The following is a 14,529-nucleotide window of genomic DNA, read 5'->3' on the forward strand; positions in this document are numbered from 1 at the left end:
CGCCATCATTACAGGGCTTTTAGCAGTATTCACGTATGCTTTACCAGCTTAGTCTGTTCACTTCATGATCTTGCGAACTGGGCAGTGAGCCAGAAAGTAAGATGCCACTTTTTATGAGTACCCGATTTACAATTAATCAGTTCACCGTTGAAATGTAATTAATCGCAATTCGTAGAGTCACCATATGGCATCTAGCCATTCAAACACACCCTCGACTCCCACCACAAAAGCTCAAATACTATCGTTCCTGGTAAGAGACCTTCCCAGATCTAAGGCGGGGGCAAGTCTAGAGGTTTTCTTTCTCTGGGCAGTTAATTTGTTTTAAATGCTCTGCTCACCTCCTTCGAATCAAAATGAATTGGGGTGATTCAACAGATAAACTGTCTCTGCACTCGCCAGTGTTCAGAATCGATGGGCACGGAATTCCATAGGAAAAATCCACAAGTCCACAAGCTGGATGATAAAGAGCCGGTCCACGATCAGCCGACCACAGAACACTTTGCCAATCACTTCACGCAAGCACTTTGCGAAGGGCTCCAGTTTATTACGAAACGCCTTCTGGCGTTGTTAAAGGAGCACACACCAGCTTTATCAGTCAGCTTTCTTGGAAGGCTCGTAGCAGAAGCTCTGCAGTAGTAGCAAGAAAGTAACAAATGGCAGACACCGAACACTTTGCCAATCACTTCTCTCTTTTAATAACTCCCTGTATCGACCCCTTATTGTCTACTATATCTGTGTTTTACAATAACACAGATTTCAATCGATCAAAGTTTGTAGATGAAAAACAAATGACTGACTTTGTGCTCTTTTTATTCTGGTGCATCACCAGCACCTTTTATATTTTGTTGTGATGCAAACGAAAAAACATCTCCTCGTTCAAGCTGTAGGATTCTGATTACAGAGGCCAGAGCTACTTACTACCCCACCACCATTGCGGCAGCCTCTAACAGGAGCAAAGCACTCTTTGAAGTAGAAAAGCATTGTAGCACACCCTCACTCGACTTCGACGTACCAGCAACTCAGGAAAAATGCGACTGAATCAACACATTTTTTACTTAAAAAATTTGAAATGAATACGAGACCATCGAATCAATCTCTCACTGCATTAGCATCCTCTGTATCTCGGGACACACACTGCCCCTCTGAACATAAGCCTCTCCTCTCTGTCACCTGGATCACCTAAAAATGAATGCCTCCTTCAAACTTACTTCTTACTCTGACAATATAATCCTGGTCTCCATCATTAAACAATTGACGGACAGATGCTGAATGTACTCCTCAGCATCATTAATGCCTCCCTCCCAGAAAAGTCATTCTTGGACACCCTCAAGATTGGTATCACACAACCTCTTTTGAAAAAACCAACCCTAGATCCAGATGACCTGGCCAACTACCAGCTCATTATGAAACTCCTGTTGATTGGCAACATTTTGGAAAAAGTAGTTGCTTCACAACTACTTACCAGAATAACAACTCCACCTCCTAAATGACTATCAGTCAGGCTTCTACCCAAAGTGTAACATGGAGACCACCACCATCCAGATGGTGGATGATGTCCTCCAAATCATGGATAAGTGACTTATGCCTTCTTGGCCACCTTCACATCTCAGCTGTATTCAACGCTGTTGACCACTGCATCTTTGTCTCCCTCCTTGTTGACATGATGGGATACTCTGGCACGGGCCTAAATTGGTTTACCTTCTACGTCTCAGGCCAACAAAAGGATGTCCAGATGAGCTCCTTGCATTCCAACCAACTCCAGATCTCTTGTGGAGTCCTCCAAATCTCCATCTTCTCACCAATCCTTTTCAACCTTTACATGGAGCATCTGGGCACTCTCCTCAAAGATCCCAAAATAGCCATCTACCAATTCGCAGACAATACTCAGTTGTACATGAGAGTAAATAGTGAACAGGACATCATTTGTTTTCCTACCTCAAACTAAACCCATCTAAGACTGAAACTGTCCTCATTGGTCCATCAGCTAAAAAACAACTCGTCCAACAATGGCTCAATGATATGTACCCATAAGGATTTGAACCACAATTCTCTGACTGAAGAAACTCCTTAGGCTTTACCATTGACAGCACCCTGTCCTTCCAGAAATGCATAGCCCAGAAGGCCCAAATAGCCTGGCTCCGAATCTCTACCTTTCGAAAAATCAAAGCATTCATCTAGCTGCAGGACTTCGGAAACGTAGTCCAGACTCTTGTGGTATCGAACATCGATGTAGGAAATGCTTTCCTCACATGGCACCCAGCTTTTCACCGGGCTCCCCTAAAAACAGTCCTCCACACTGCAGCATGTCTTATTACAGGAGCAGGGAAATTTGAATGAATCACCCCATCCTACACAAACTACATTGGCTTCCTCTACAGGGCAGGATACTGTTCAAGACTGCACATATCATCTGCAAAGCAGTCACGAGTAGCACACCAGCATACATGGCAGCTAAGCTCCACATATCTGATGGCCCATGCTCCTCGCGCAGCAAATCAACTAACTGGCTTGAATCACTAGTCGTCCGCAAAGAGTGGACCCCAAACAAACCTTCTCTTGCCATGCACCCACCCTCTGAAACTCGATCCCGGTGTTGAATTGGAATGCCCTACAATTCTCCAATTTCACAAGTCTCTCAAAACATGGCTGTTTCAACAACATCTGACCAAGGGTTTCTTCCAATGGACGCACTTACAGACGCACAGACCTCACAGTACTGTGCTACTGGTAAAAGATGCCATCCCAAATGCTGGCTACCCACACTTTGTACAGTGATACACTGCTCTTGAGCTAGGTCCATGCTTTAAACAAAATTAAATAAAACAAATTAAATGATGCAAACCCCAGCATATAACTGATCTTGTAGCTTCAGAAAATGGATCAGCAATTGGACACTTGGTAACAACGCCTATCCGTATCCAACATCAACCCATGAAACCTGATTGCAGATTTTCTTTACTTCACATGTTGCATCTTTAGAATGTTGATTCAAATATCTACTAGGGATATTTTCCCAGCTGTACAGGAACAGGTTGCACCACTGTTTTTATCCTTTGTGTTGCATCATCATCATCATTCGGTAAACATCAATTATAAAGCAGACAATAATTCTTGTTGGTTTGCTGCCAAAATTGTTAGTTACATACTTTTGACAAAGGTCTAATGTGTTCTGTAAATAAAAGGTTGTAGGTGGATACTATGGGTTGCAAACAATCAAACAGAATAAGGTTGTGTCCCCCACTCAGCATAGCACATGGTCAATAAAGCATGGCTGCCTGCAGTCAATCTTCAGGGAGTACTGAGATGGAAGTAGTGTGGAAAGAGGGCTATGGTTGCCTGTGGATAAAATGCTTCCTTTTACAAGAATCAACATATCTGTGTAAAAGCTCACATAATCAAGATCTGCCACAACTTAAAACATGTTCATGTAAATCGCACTACATGCATCTCTTTAGGGTATTAAATTGCTAAACAAATGTGTTCAAATAAAGGTTGGTTATCTACTTGTTGTACCCATTTCCAGTACACTACACTTTGCAAAGTGAGGGGGTGCACCTAAAAGGGGTTCATGGCCATTGTTTGTAAGCAGTGCTTGAAAAAAAGGTTTCCCCAGTTAACTTGCCCACCCTGTTCTAGTTGTGTTGGGTTGTCAGAAGATATTGTTCTGATATGCAGTTTCAAATGTACTGACAACCCTTTTCTGAGCATTTTAATCTGAATAATATGATCCTTAATGACATAATCTGGGTCTTCTGTTAACTACAGAAACTGAAAAGAACACCAATATTGACGGCCAAAAAAGGCAGATTACAGACGATACTGAGATTGCCTCCCCTGACCAAGATCTAAAAAGGCCACCATGGTTTCCAGAGGATGTGGTGGGTTTCCCAGAGCCGGAAATAAGCCTCTCAGACGAGATTGAAGACTTGGAAATTGAAGTGACTGACCAGAGCATTGACTCTCTAGAAAACATGGAGGTTGGAGCCATGCCTGCTGGTGCAACTGATCCAATAGAAATCAGTGTGAAAGATGTGGACCAAGGTAAGATATAGTCGGTGAAATACATGGCTCAAATCTTTTATGGTTAGACAATTCAAAGAGAATGAGAGAACTGCTTTCATATTATGTGAATCTTAATCTTTAAAATATACACAGCACTGGCCAAATTAATACACACCCAGAAGAAGTATCAGTAACAGACCAAGTGTCAGAAATAAATTTGAAGGAAAGAAGGTTGTTAGGACACACTACATATTTCACTGCTGAATACACTTGCACCTGTAAAGGAAACCTATTAAATCTTCAGATCTAATGTACCATATCATGCATTTCATTTAGGTGTCACTTGAAAGTTATCACAAGTTATCACATGCTGCAAACATGCAACAATACATATCAAAACAATTTTACTTATTGATTGATTTTCAAGCTTTTTTTCTTTATACTGTAAGGGATCAAGAGTATAGACATTTATTTCCAGATGATAATAAAAAGGGTTGGGAGAAATCCTATCTCTCCCAAATCCTGAGGGGGATTTCCCTGCCTTAACAAAACTAAGGAAGGTCTGTGTCAGGATGTTAAACCAAAGAGCGTCCTGTGTCCAAAAATCTAAACTGACCCTTACACTCTAAACTCAGTATAATGAGCACAAGGGGGATTCTGATAGCTATGTACTTGTAGCTTTCTTACAAAGTTCTCAACATAAAGTTATTAAGGTGCCAAATAGAAAGGAAATAAAGTTCCACCAGGAAAGGGGCTCTCCTTCCCCTAGCATCTTTCTGGTACGTTAAATATCACTTTATTACAGTTCAATTTCTCACAATCTGTCCTCTTTCGATCCCTGCTATACTCTTCCATCAGGTTATTTGCAACGGTTTATAGTCAAAATCTCAAACTAAATCTCGGAAAAAAAAGCACGAATTTAAAATCTCGAAAAAAAAAAAAACGAATTTTTTTTCAATGCGTTTTTTTTCAAAATGGGGGGGTTCCCCCCCCAACCTCCCTTTTTTTCATTTTCTTTTTAAATTTTACCCCTTTTTTTTTACTTACCTGACCCCAAAAACATATATAAATAAATAAATAAAAAATTCGATATTTTTTTTTGTTTTTTCGAGATTTTTGTTTCGTGCTTTTTGTCATTCGAGATTTTGTTTTCGGCCTTTTGACTGACCACCATTTGCAACTTTCTTACTGATCCTTAAAATGAGTATGAATCCTCCCTTTTCTATTCACAATATCAGGTTCACTTCTACTCACACTTTACTCTGCTGCCAGGATATCACTTTACTTCTCTTCTCACTCCTTTCCTTGGTGTCATTCCCAGACTCACTGTTTGCCTGGTGCACTAAACTGCAAGGCATTTTCCTTTCTCTGTTCACTAGACATGTGACAATATGTTTCCAATATTGAGTTCCTGCCCCTTTCTTGCCAAAGTTCACAACTGTGTTAATTCCTCTTTTCAAGTGTTGGGTCTCCGACCCTCTCTCAACACTATTTGCATGTATATCAAATCCTCGTCTCAAGCATTGGGTCTCTGACCCACCTTTAACACTGTTCGGACATGCATTAATCCCTTCTTTAAAGTATTGGGGCAGCACCCCTTTTTCAACAATGTTCTCATCTGTGTCAGTTTCTTTACTGTCTTCAATTGGGTTCTACAGCTTTATCACTGCAACGTGGCATTCACCTTCACGCGCCCTGGTAACCCCTTTTGGTCTCCCTGGGCTTACAGGGCAGCTTTAGCGGTCCTCGTGTCTCTTCTTCTGTTTCACTCGCGATCTTCTGACTGGGTGCGTGTCTCATCAGCCGGTCAGTTTTCCCTTTTCCTTCCTACGCTCCAGGTGGCTCCAGCTACCCACGCTCATCAATCGGTAAGCTTCCTTCAGCTCAGTCTCCCTTCACACCTTTCGTGTCAGCCTCTGTTCTACTTACTACGACCGTCTCGTCTCTGGCGTCCAGACTGACGCCAGGACAAGTTACACACAGCTTCTTACTCTGCCTCTCTCTCTCCCACGGAACAGCTGTCGCAACTTCAAATTTCCCTTCATTGCTCAAAGGTTTTGATTAGGAATGATTTCTCCTTAAAGCAACTTTCCCTCCATTTTTATGGACCACCAAACCTTTTGGTTTTATTTTTTAATCTGACCTGCACCTTTTGCAGTGCAGTGAAGCCTGCAGTGCAGTGAAGCCTTTGGCTTCACTACAGTGGCTTTTGCTCAGTGGTCATGTATTTGTATTTAGTTATTTATATAGCGCTCTTTTCCCACTTGTGTGGCCTCACTGCGAATGTTGAACACCCTTGGTGACCGTAGTCAATGTGGATGGAAAATTCTAGGGGGTTTAGCTTAGGGGATGCGTGCAGTGCTCCAGATAAGATTTTAAGGTGGGAGTATTTTACGCATGATTTTTTGAATTAGAGCGTAAATGCAATTTCAAGAGTAAAAATTAGTTTTTTCCTCTGCAAGAGAGTAAAACTTATCCAACACATACGTTATGGGTATGAACACATTTTAAAAGGGTGCGTGCTTTATTGTGTTGCTCGCTTAGCTGTCACAGATTTGGTCTTTCAGTTGGAAATTCACCATCATGCATAAGGCGGCTATGCTGCTGACAAAAGAAATGCTACATTGCCATCTAGTGGTGGAAAGTATGTTTTTTTAATTAATAAATCAAAGCGTACATGGTACGCAGTACAAAATTAAATGGTCCGTATTTGCCATATTTACATGCGTAAAATGGCAAGATACGCATGTTAACTGGTAGGCTGGATGCGTGCGTGCATGAGATTGTCCTAGGACTTGGGTGGCTGGCTAGGCTCAACTTAAGCATCCCAAGAGAGGTCAGACACATGGGTGGGTGCTGTTGAGGGTTAGAGATAGTTTGCTATTGGGGAGAACGTCTATGTGAGGCCAGCTATACCAGATTCCTTTCGGGTGGTGGTCGCTGTATGCTAGTGGCAGAGGTGTTGAGCTACATCAGGTGTTTCAGTATGGACAACTATGTGTGCACTAGGACGGATGTGCTTAGCCGTATTCTATCGTGCATGGATGCTTGGCCGTGCCTGCGGCCTGTGTCCACGCTAGTAGTGTGAGATATAAGTACCAAAGGCTGGGAGCTTGCTCGGCTGGGGAAGTATATGTCCAGTTCTAGAATAGCGAGGACTATACCAGTGGGCTTAACTTTCATAATGTAGCAGGTATCCACATATGTCAAGCAGAGATGGAGGCTACACCCAGATTCGGGAGTCCTGTATAGTGGGAGAGAGGCCTACATCTAACAGTACAATTAGAGTAGAAGGCTAAGCACAGCTAGAGCCTACAGCTAACAGTGGAGCTTGGGTACAAGACTAAACTCGGCTAGCTTTGAGAGTCCTGGATAATGGGTTGAGAGGCTTACACCCGACAATGCAATTTGGGTCCAAGACTGAACATAGCTAGATTCAAGAGTCCTGCATGGTGGGGGAGGGGCCTAAACCCGACAATGCAATTTGAGTGCAAGGCTAAACACAGCCGGAACCTACACCTAACAGTGCAATTTGGGTACAAGACCAAACACAGCTAGATTTGAGAAGTCCTGCATAGTGGGAGAGAGGCCTATACCTGACAATGCAATTTGAGTACAAGGCTATACCGAAGATCATGCATGCTACTTCATTGTAAGATCTTGTATGTACATTCCTTTTTAGAGCTGGTAGTTATAGTCTTGTTGGGGTCGACTCTCTCTTCAACCTCTGGCCTCTTGGCCCACCATTTCTAGAACTTGCTCTTGGTAAGTAACCGCACAAGTCAGCTTGAGCAGCTTCGGTGCCCGGGCTAGGAAGGGACTGCTTGGGTGGCAGTATATATGAGCCCAGTTAACACAACAGGTATGCGCCCTCTCCATTCCCTCTCCTTTGGACTGTGTATTATGCTTTTTAGTGACATCCCGCTACAATGGATTCCTTACTCTGTGTGTCTCACACCCAGAGTGCTTTAATTTTGTGCTAAAGACATGACCTTCCTGGCATGCTAAAGACACGGATAAGCTTCTTCTCTTATAAATGGCTCCCCATCTGGGGGTTACGCGGGCTGGAACCTACACACGATACAGCTTTGGCTAGACGCTGGGGTGCCTTGGGCTATCAGGCACTGACCGATTTCTTTCCCGACGGTAAATTGATCCACAGACTTGGAAGCCGGGTCATTCTGGGTCTGCACTTGAGATGCTACAGTTTTATAGGCTTTGCGCTGCTTTCTCCGCCAGATGGCCCACCTTCCCCGGTGAGCCTCCTGACAACCCAGAGGTTGCCTATATTGCTAACTCGAGCGGCATCCGCGGTGTCGTCTCCTCATTATACAAAATGCTATTGGCTAACACCCCCCCCTCCCTGCCTTCCAAAGCATGCACCAAATGGGCGGATGAGCTGGGCCTTGAGGTCTTATCTATGGAAAAAGATGTGCTCACACACCAGTAGAGTATCCCTTAATTTCCGCTACCGAGTCATGCAGTTTAAATTACTGAATAGGTTATACTACACTCCTCTCAAAATCTCCAAGTTTGCTCGCACGGTCATACATACTTGCGCTCGATGCAGGGTGGAGGGTGCAGACCATCTACACATGTTCTGGACATGTCACTTACTGGGCAATTTCTGGGACGGGATTTTGAAGGCTCTCACTGATGTCACCGGCACAGTGATTGACCCTAGTCCACTGGGAGTCTTGTTTGGAGTATGGAACACTGATGATACTAGATGTTAGCTACATTTCTGAATATTAGCTGCATGATAGCCAAGAAATGTGTACTTCACTGTTGGAAGAGCCCCTCCCCCCCCAACCTTTCAGAAGTTGCTCAAAGCACTCACCTGGTCTCGGACATGTGAAGAATAATACCTTACCATGCTCCCTGCTGACTCTCGTCCCAAAAACATATGGTCTGCCTTTAAGTTACCTTATCAATCAGGCTGAAAATACGTCAAAGTGACTCATCCCCGGGATGAACACGAATGCCATGGTATTTCACTAGCAACTGCTTTTCTCCTCTCCTTGATGTATCATCCCCTCTCAGAATGTATTGCGTCCGATGAATATACTGATTGTATATTATGCTTTGACGTGTGTATGTTGTATACTTCTGCCACAAAAAATAAAAAATAAAAAATTTAAAAAAAGCTTCTCCTGAAGTTTTAAGGTGGGAGCTGATAGCCGAGTATACACTCTCAGCATCTAGGTGGAAACTAACTTTTTCATGGGGAAACTGATATGTCCTTCAGGCTATTAGTGCTGGGAAACATTGTCTCCCTTAGTCTTTTTACATGATCACTTTTGGTAACTTCTCCAGTATAGGGTCTGGCATAGATTCACATGCTCATGAATATTCCCCGTCAGGCTGGCCATCATCAGTTAGAGAAAATACAGTTTCACTTTAAAACTGTATTTCTCCTCTAAACCAATCGCTGTCTTCTGGGTCATACTGCCACCATCCAATGACAGTCCTCTTCCTAAGCCCCGCCTCTGGCAGCCATCTTCAGATCTGTACTGCACGCTTCAGTGTTGGGAGTCCTCGAGTTGCTCTACGAGCTATTTTGTACTTTCCCCAAATTATTTCGCAGAAAAGTTACATTTTTGTTCCATCAGAGCCCGTGTTCTCAATCTTCATCGGCCAGCAACGGGGATCCGTTGTCAGTGAAGTTGAGGGCCCCTCGAGCGATTATTTGTCGAAGTTTCTGGAATGCCATCTTGGGCATACTTTGCGCCCTCCGACCATGACAGAGGAGAAAAAGGAGGGAAGGACCCTCTTCAGGCCCTGCACCAAATGCAGGCTACGGAACGTTTTCGTGGAGGACAAGCATCTAAAATGTCTATACTGCCTCCCAGACCACAATGAGGATGTATGCGAGATAATCCTGGGCTTCTCGAAGAAGACAAAGAAAGACTGGTTCAGCAGGCTGGCATCATGGCTCAAGTCGAGCAAGGTCTCTGACCCGTGCTCCGAGCAGGGTCATGTCTCACCCAGGTCTGGTCGGTCCGAAAAGCGGTCTCCCTCCGGGAGGAGGTCAAAGTCCTTTGCGAACGCCCCACCTGTGGGGGTCCAAGATAAGGCCAAGAACCGCAAGACCGATTCCACCGGGTTCGCCACTGATGCAGGTCCCAGGTTGGATAGGTCGTAATCACCATCACCATCGCCGTTCGTCTCCGTAGCCAGCCTGCCATCGAGCTCCTTCTCAAAGAAGTCATCCACCCCGGCCAAGTTACGGGACAAACCGGAGAAGCCAAGGCCGGAGGAAGGGAAGAAGGCAGCGCAGCCCATGCAGGCTCAATCAGCACAGCTGAAGACTGTCGACCACTTGGTTTACATCCTCTGGGACGACGGCTATGGCCGGTTGTACCGACCCTACGAGGGTGGTCCCTACAGCACAGAGTTTCCCTGCCTCCGAGGCACGACACGGACTCTGAGGCGCGAAGGCTGCACGCAGCCCCTGGGAGCCAGGGGGTGGTGGAAGCACTAGTTCAGGCTCCAGTACATGGCCTTCAGGAAGGAAAAAGGGGGGGCGAAGAGGCCTAGAAGCAGCCCTCCAAGGCTTATGTTCAGCCAATGGACATATCAACCACAGACAATGACGACCAAGTGTCTGCCCATACAGTCCACGAAGACGACAGCAGTGCAGGACGACTAGCACTCCATTGTTCCCTACACAGCCGAGGGACATATCCATGGACATCCTATCAACTCTCCACACCCTAGCGATGGATATGCAGTAGAGGTTGCCCCAGCCCTGGCACCTGCTGTACCTCAGGCCCCTGACCAGCCTCCTCGTAAGAAGAGGAAGCGGCATCTGCCGAATCAGCCTCCTCCATTACGTCGGGACCTGACTCCACCAGCGGGCCTGGATACTCACATGGACACTGGTACGGACACGCCCATGGGAACCAACGAAGATGAGGACTTTGTCCCGACAGACTAGGGATCACTGCACCTGGACGCCCCTCATAGTCTTTCCATCGGACAAGGTGGGATCATTCCCCTCAATGATCTCCAGGGCATCTGAGCTGTTCCATCTGGTGCCCGAGGAAACAAAAGGAGGGCTTCCTATATCAGCAACCAGAGTCCAAGAGGAAGACTATCATGGCGGTCCCCTTTTTGGACGATATTGGGAGTAAGGCCTAGTCCTCATGAAGAACCCATGCACGGCTCCAACCAAACAAGACCGGCTGGAGGAGAAATACAGGGTGCCGGACTCTGCACCCAAGTGCTTGGGGTCACAACCGTCGCTGGACTCTGAAGTGTCGGCTGCCGCAAGGAAACGTTCAGCCAACCCAGCTTCCACTACATCGGTCCCCCTGGACAGCGAGGGGAAGAAGATGCTGTCTTGGGATGGGACTACAACAGGGATTCTCACAACATTACTTTTGTCTATGACGTCATCCAAAAATGGATGAACACGAACTTGCTTGCTTTAGACGGCAGTAAAACAGACCTCATGCTAGTGGGCTCCAGCCAGCGACTGACCAAATGTTGTCCTAGATATGGTCACTTTACCTCTGCAGGATGCACAATTAAAACATGCCTCTGGGTAAAAACCCTTGGCGTATATTTAGTTCTGATGCTTGTTAATCTGCTTAGAATCACATGCTGTGCATATGGTCCGACATCCAGTGGTAACCGCGGAGTATTGCATCTTGTCTTTCCGGGACCGAAAGGGGACGTCGGCATAGGCGTGTCTGAAACACTATCCCTATCGTGACGTGTGTAGTACCCAAAATCCCTCATGCGCCGAGGTCCCTCAGATTGTTTTTTTCCGCCCAGATAACTGGTCGCCCTATAGCAGAGCTCTTCATGAGACATTGTTTATCTTACCGAATTGTCGGTTTTATTCCCCGTTAAGTCACTTCGCCCATCAAGAACATCTTCGACGAAGACTACGGGGGAATCGTCTACGGCTGTGGGTTCTGGCGCCTAAGATCCGGCATTCGGACTTCCACGTGGTCGGGCCTTCTGGCCGGCCTACACAGTAGGGAGGGTGGGCTCTGGGTTTGCCATACTGTTATGTCTTTCCTCTTTTCCACTGCTTTCCTTTTTGGTCTGGTCACCCTTCCCTTCTGCTATGGAAAGGACTCCATTTAGATTCTGCCCTGTGTGTAAGGTCAGATATCCGTAGAAAGACGGGCACACGTCGTGTAACGCTTGTCTCCCCCTAGAGCACGATGAAAAGCGGTGTTCGGCATGTAAACTCTTTAAACCTAAAACACGTAAGGAGCGCCGGTTGAAGCGATGGGCCGCGTACGGAATGTCACGCATGGAGCCTCCCTCCCCTGCCGCGACACCAACCGAAAGTGATGGGGGGTACATTGGATGACCAAACGTCCAATGCGGACGTTATAGACCTTGAGGCGGACTATTCTAGGGCCGCCACGCCCGTCCCCGACCCTTCCAGGCTCGACTCTGGTCTTGCTACAGGGACCACACCCGGTGACAGGGGCGTACAATCGCACCGCACAAAGCTCACAACCCAAGCGCCCTCCTCGACGACTTTGTCGAAGAAGGCGAAAGTGCCAACGGGTCCGCCGGAAACTTCGGTGGTGCCCACGGATCGGTCTGATCCGAAGCCTTCCCCGCATCCGCAGCATCGCATGACGACTGGGCATAGCAAACATAACAAGGGCGCTACTACCCAAATTACACGCGCCGAATTTTCCGTACAAGAAACTTCGACGGTTTCCAAGGCCCGTACAGGCCCGAAGACTAAGAGTAGGCCTCTACCCAAGAAGCTATCCGCAGGCCCTTCTGTAGCCGCGGAAGAAGTTTCCACTGCCGACACATCTCCAGAAGCTTTGTCTCCCAAAGATTCAGTGTCTATCTGTAAGAGTATCAATAGGATTGCTACGGCGGTGGGCCTAGTACTGGTTCCGCCCAAAGTTATGGGCCAATCCGCCGAAAAGTTTTCCATGGATTTGGAAGACGATCCTGAAGAATCTTACTAAGAAAGCCAGGTACCCCGCTCAAGCACCCTGAGGAGATCCTCTCAATGCCTTAGGGCGGAGACCACGGTCCCTACTCAGTTAGGCCCTTTTGGATCATCCAAGTGGACCACGGAACTATTCGAGGGGTGCATGGATCGGCTGGAGCAATTTTTCAGTGCTTCTGATCAACCTCCGCCAAAAAAGGCTTGGGTAGACCCTAACCCTCTAATACATGAGGATATCGAAGACCAAGTTGACTATCAAGAAGATGTCCAGATGGACACGTATAGGGACATCTATACAGAAGAAGAGGAGGCCTCTTTTCTGGACAACTATGGGGAAGATCAAGGAGCAACTGACAACTGGGAGGACACCCAGCAGGACGATCATAACTCCGATATAGTTTGCCTTGACTCTTCCCCCATCCACCCCGATTCGACAAGCTTCCCCGGTGGATGATCAAATGGCTTTCAAAAACATGTTGAAGAAAGCAGGGGAATTTTTTTAAATTGCCACGCTGGAAGCCTTGCTCGAACAAGATTTCGCTGAGGACATTATTAATGAAAAACCTCCGGCAAGCCAGTCTATCCCTCTTTTGAGCTCTGTTAAAAGACGGCTGGCTCCTTTCTTACTCACACCCGCTCAGACGAGGGTCGAAAAACCTTTCCGACCCTCTCCCACCGACCTGCTATATATCAAAGGACACGCAATCCCAGACTCGCTGGTAGTGACCAACACTCGCAAAAGAGCAGGGGTTCCCCTTGCCACGGGAGAGTCACCCCAGGACAAGGAGTCTAAAAGGCTGTATGCCTTAGGCAAACGGGTTACGTCAGCAGTGGCCTATACTGTCCGGATTGCCAATAACACAACGTTACTAACAAGCTACGTCGATGCCCAGTGGAACCTACTCCAGGAAGGCCTTCAAGAGGTTCCGGAACCAACCAGAGCCAAGCTTCTCGCCATTGTCTTGGAGGGCAAACTTGCCAATCAGAATGTGGTAAAGAATACCCTGGACACCTCAGAGACAGCAGGCAAGTCTCTTGCACAGGGTACTCTCCTAAAGAGGCACGCGTGGCTGCGCAAGTCGGGCTTCAGGCCTGAGACCCAGGCATCCATTATCGACAAACCCATCGAAGAGGCCAACCTCTTCGGGAAGGCGGTAGACGATGCGTTGGAGACAGCCAAGAAGGAGCAAGAGGCTATTAAGTCGCTGCACCAAGTTTCCCAGAAACCCTCTTCACAGAGAGGCAGTAATTCTGCCCCTCTGTGGTCCTTTCGAGGACAAGCCTGCGCCGCTCAAAAAAAATTTCGGCACGGGCAACTTCAACTCAAGTCAACCTGCTGCAAGCCCCACTTACTACCCCCAGAGGGTCAGAAGCGCGGAAAGAATAGAGGCAGAGGCTCTAATTCATGAGGAGCGTCAACTTCGGGTCAGAAATGACCACCAAGTCCAGGTCCCCTCCCATGTCTTCCCGGTCGGGGGGCGATTAACATCTTTCCTCAAGGCATGGGAGGAGGTAACTTCAGACCAGTCGCACACGGTTACTGCGTGGAATTCACCCAACCGCGACAGTTCAGACCGCCGAAACAT

At 46.7% G+C, this 14,529-nt stretch overlaps 1 protein-coding gene across 4 annotated transcripts in view; it reads left to right on the plus strand.

Moving 5' to 3' along the window:
• MIA3 (MIA SH3 domain ER export factor 3) overlaps positions 1-14,529 on the plus strand; it is a 1,311,327-nt gene that overhangs the window by 178,770 nt on the left and 1,118,028 nt on the right. For all 4 annotated transcript variants that reach the window (XM_069608611.1, XM_069608610.1, XM_069608608.1 and 1 more), the window contains exon 5: positions 3,766-4,041. In XM_069608611.1, the coding sequence (XP_069464712.1) occupies positions 3,766-4,041 (276 nt within the window). The remainder of the gene's footprint in view (positions 1-3,765; positions 4,042-14,529) is intronic.

This window comes from Ambystoma mexicanum, chromosome 4q, assembly GCF_040938575.1.
Source record: "Ambystoma mexicanum isolate Mex_15411 chromosome 4q, UKY_AmexF1_1, whole genome shotgun sequence".
NCBI classification, from domain to species: domain Eukaryota; kingdom Metazoa; phylum Chordata; class Amphibia; order Caudata; family Ambystomatidae; genus Ambystoma; species Ambystoma mexicanum.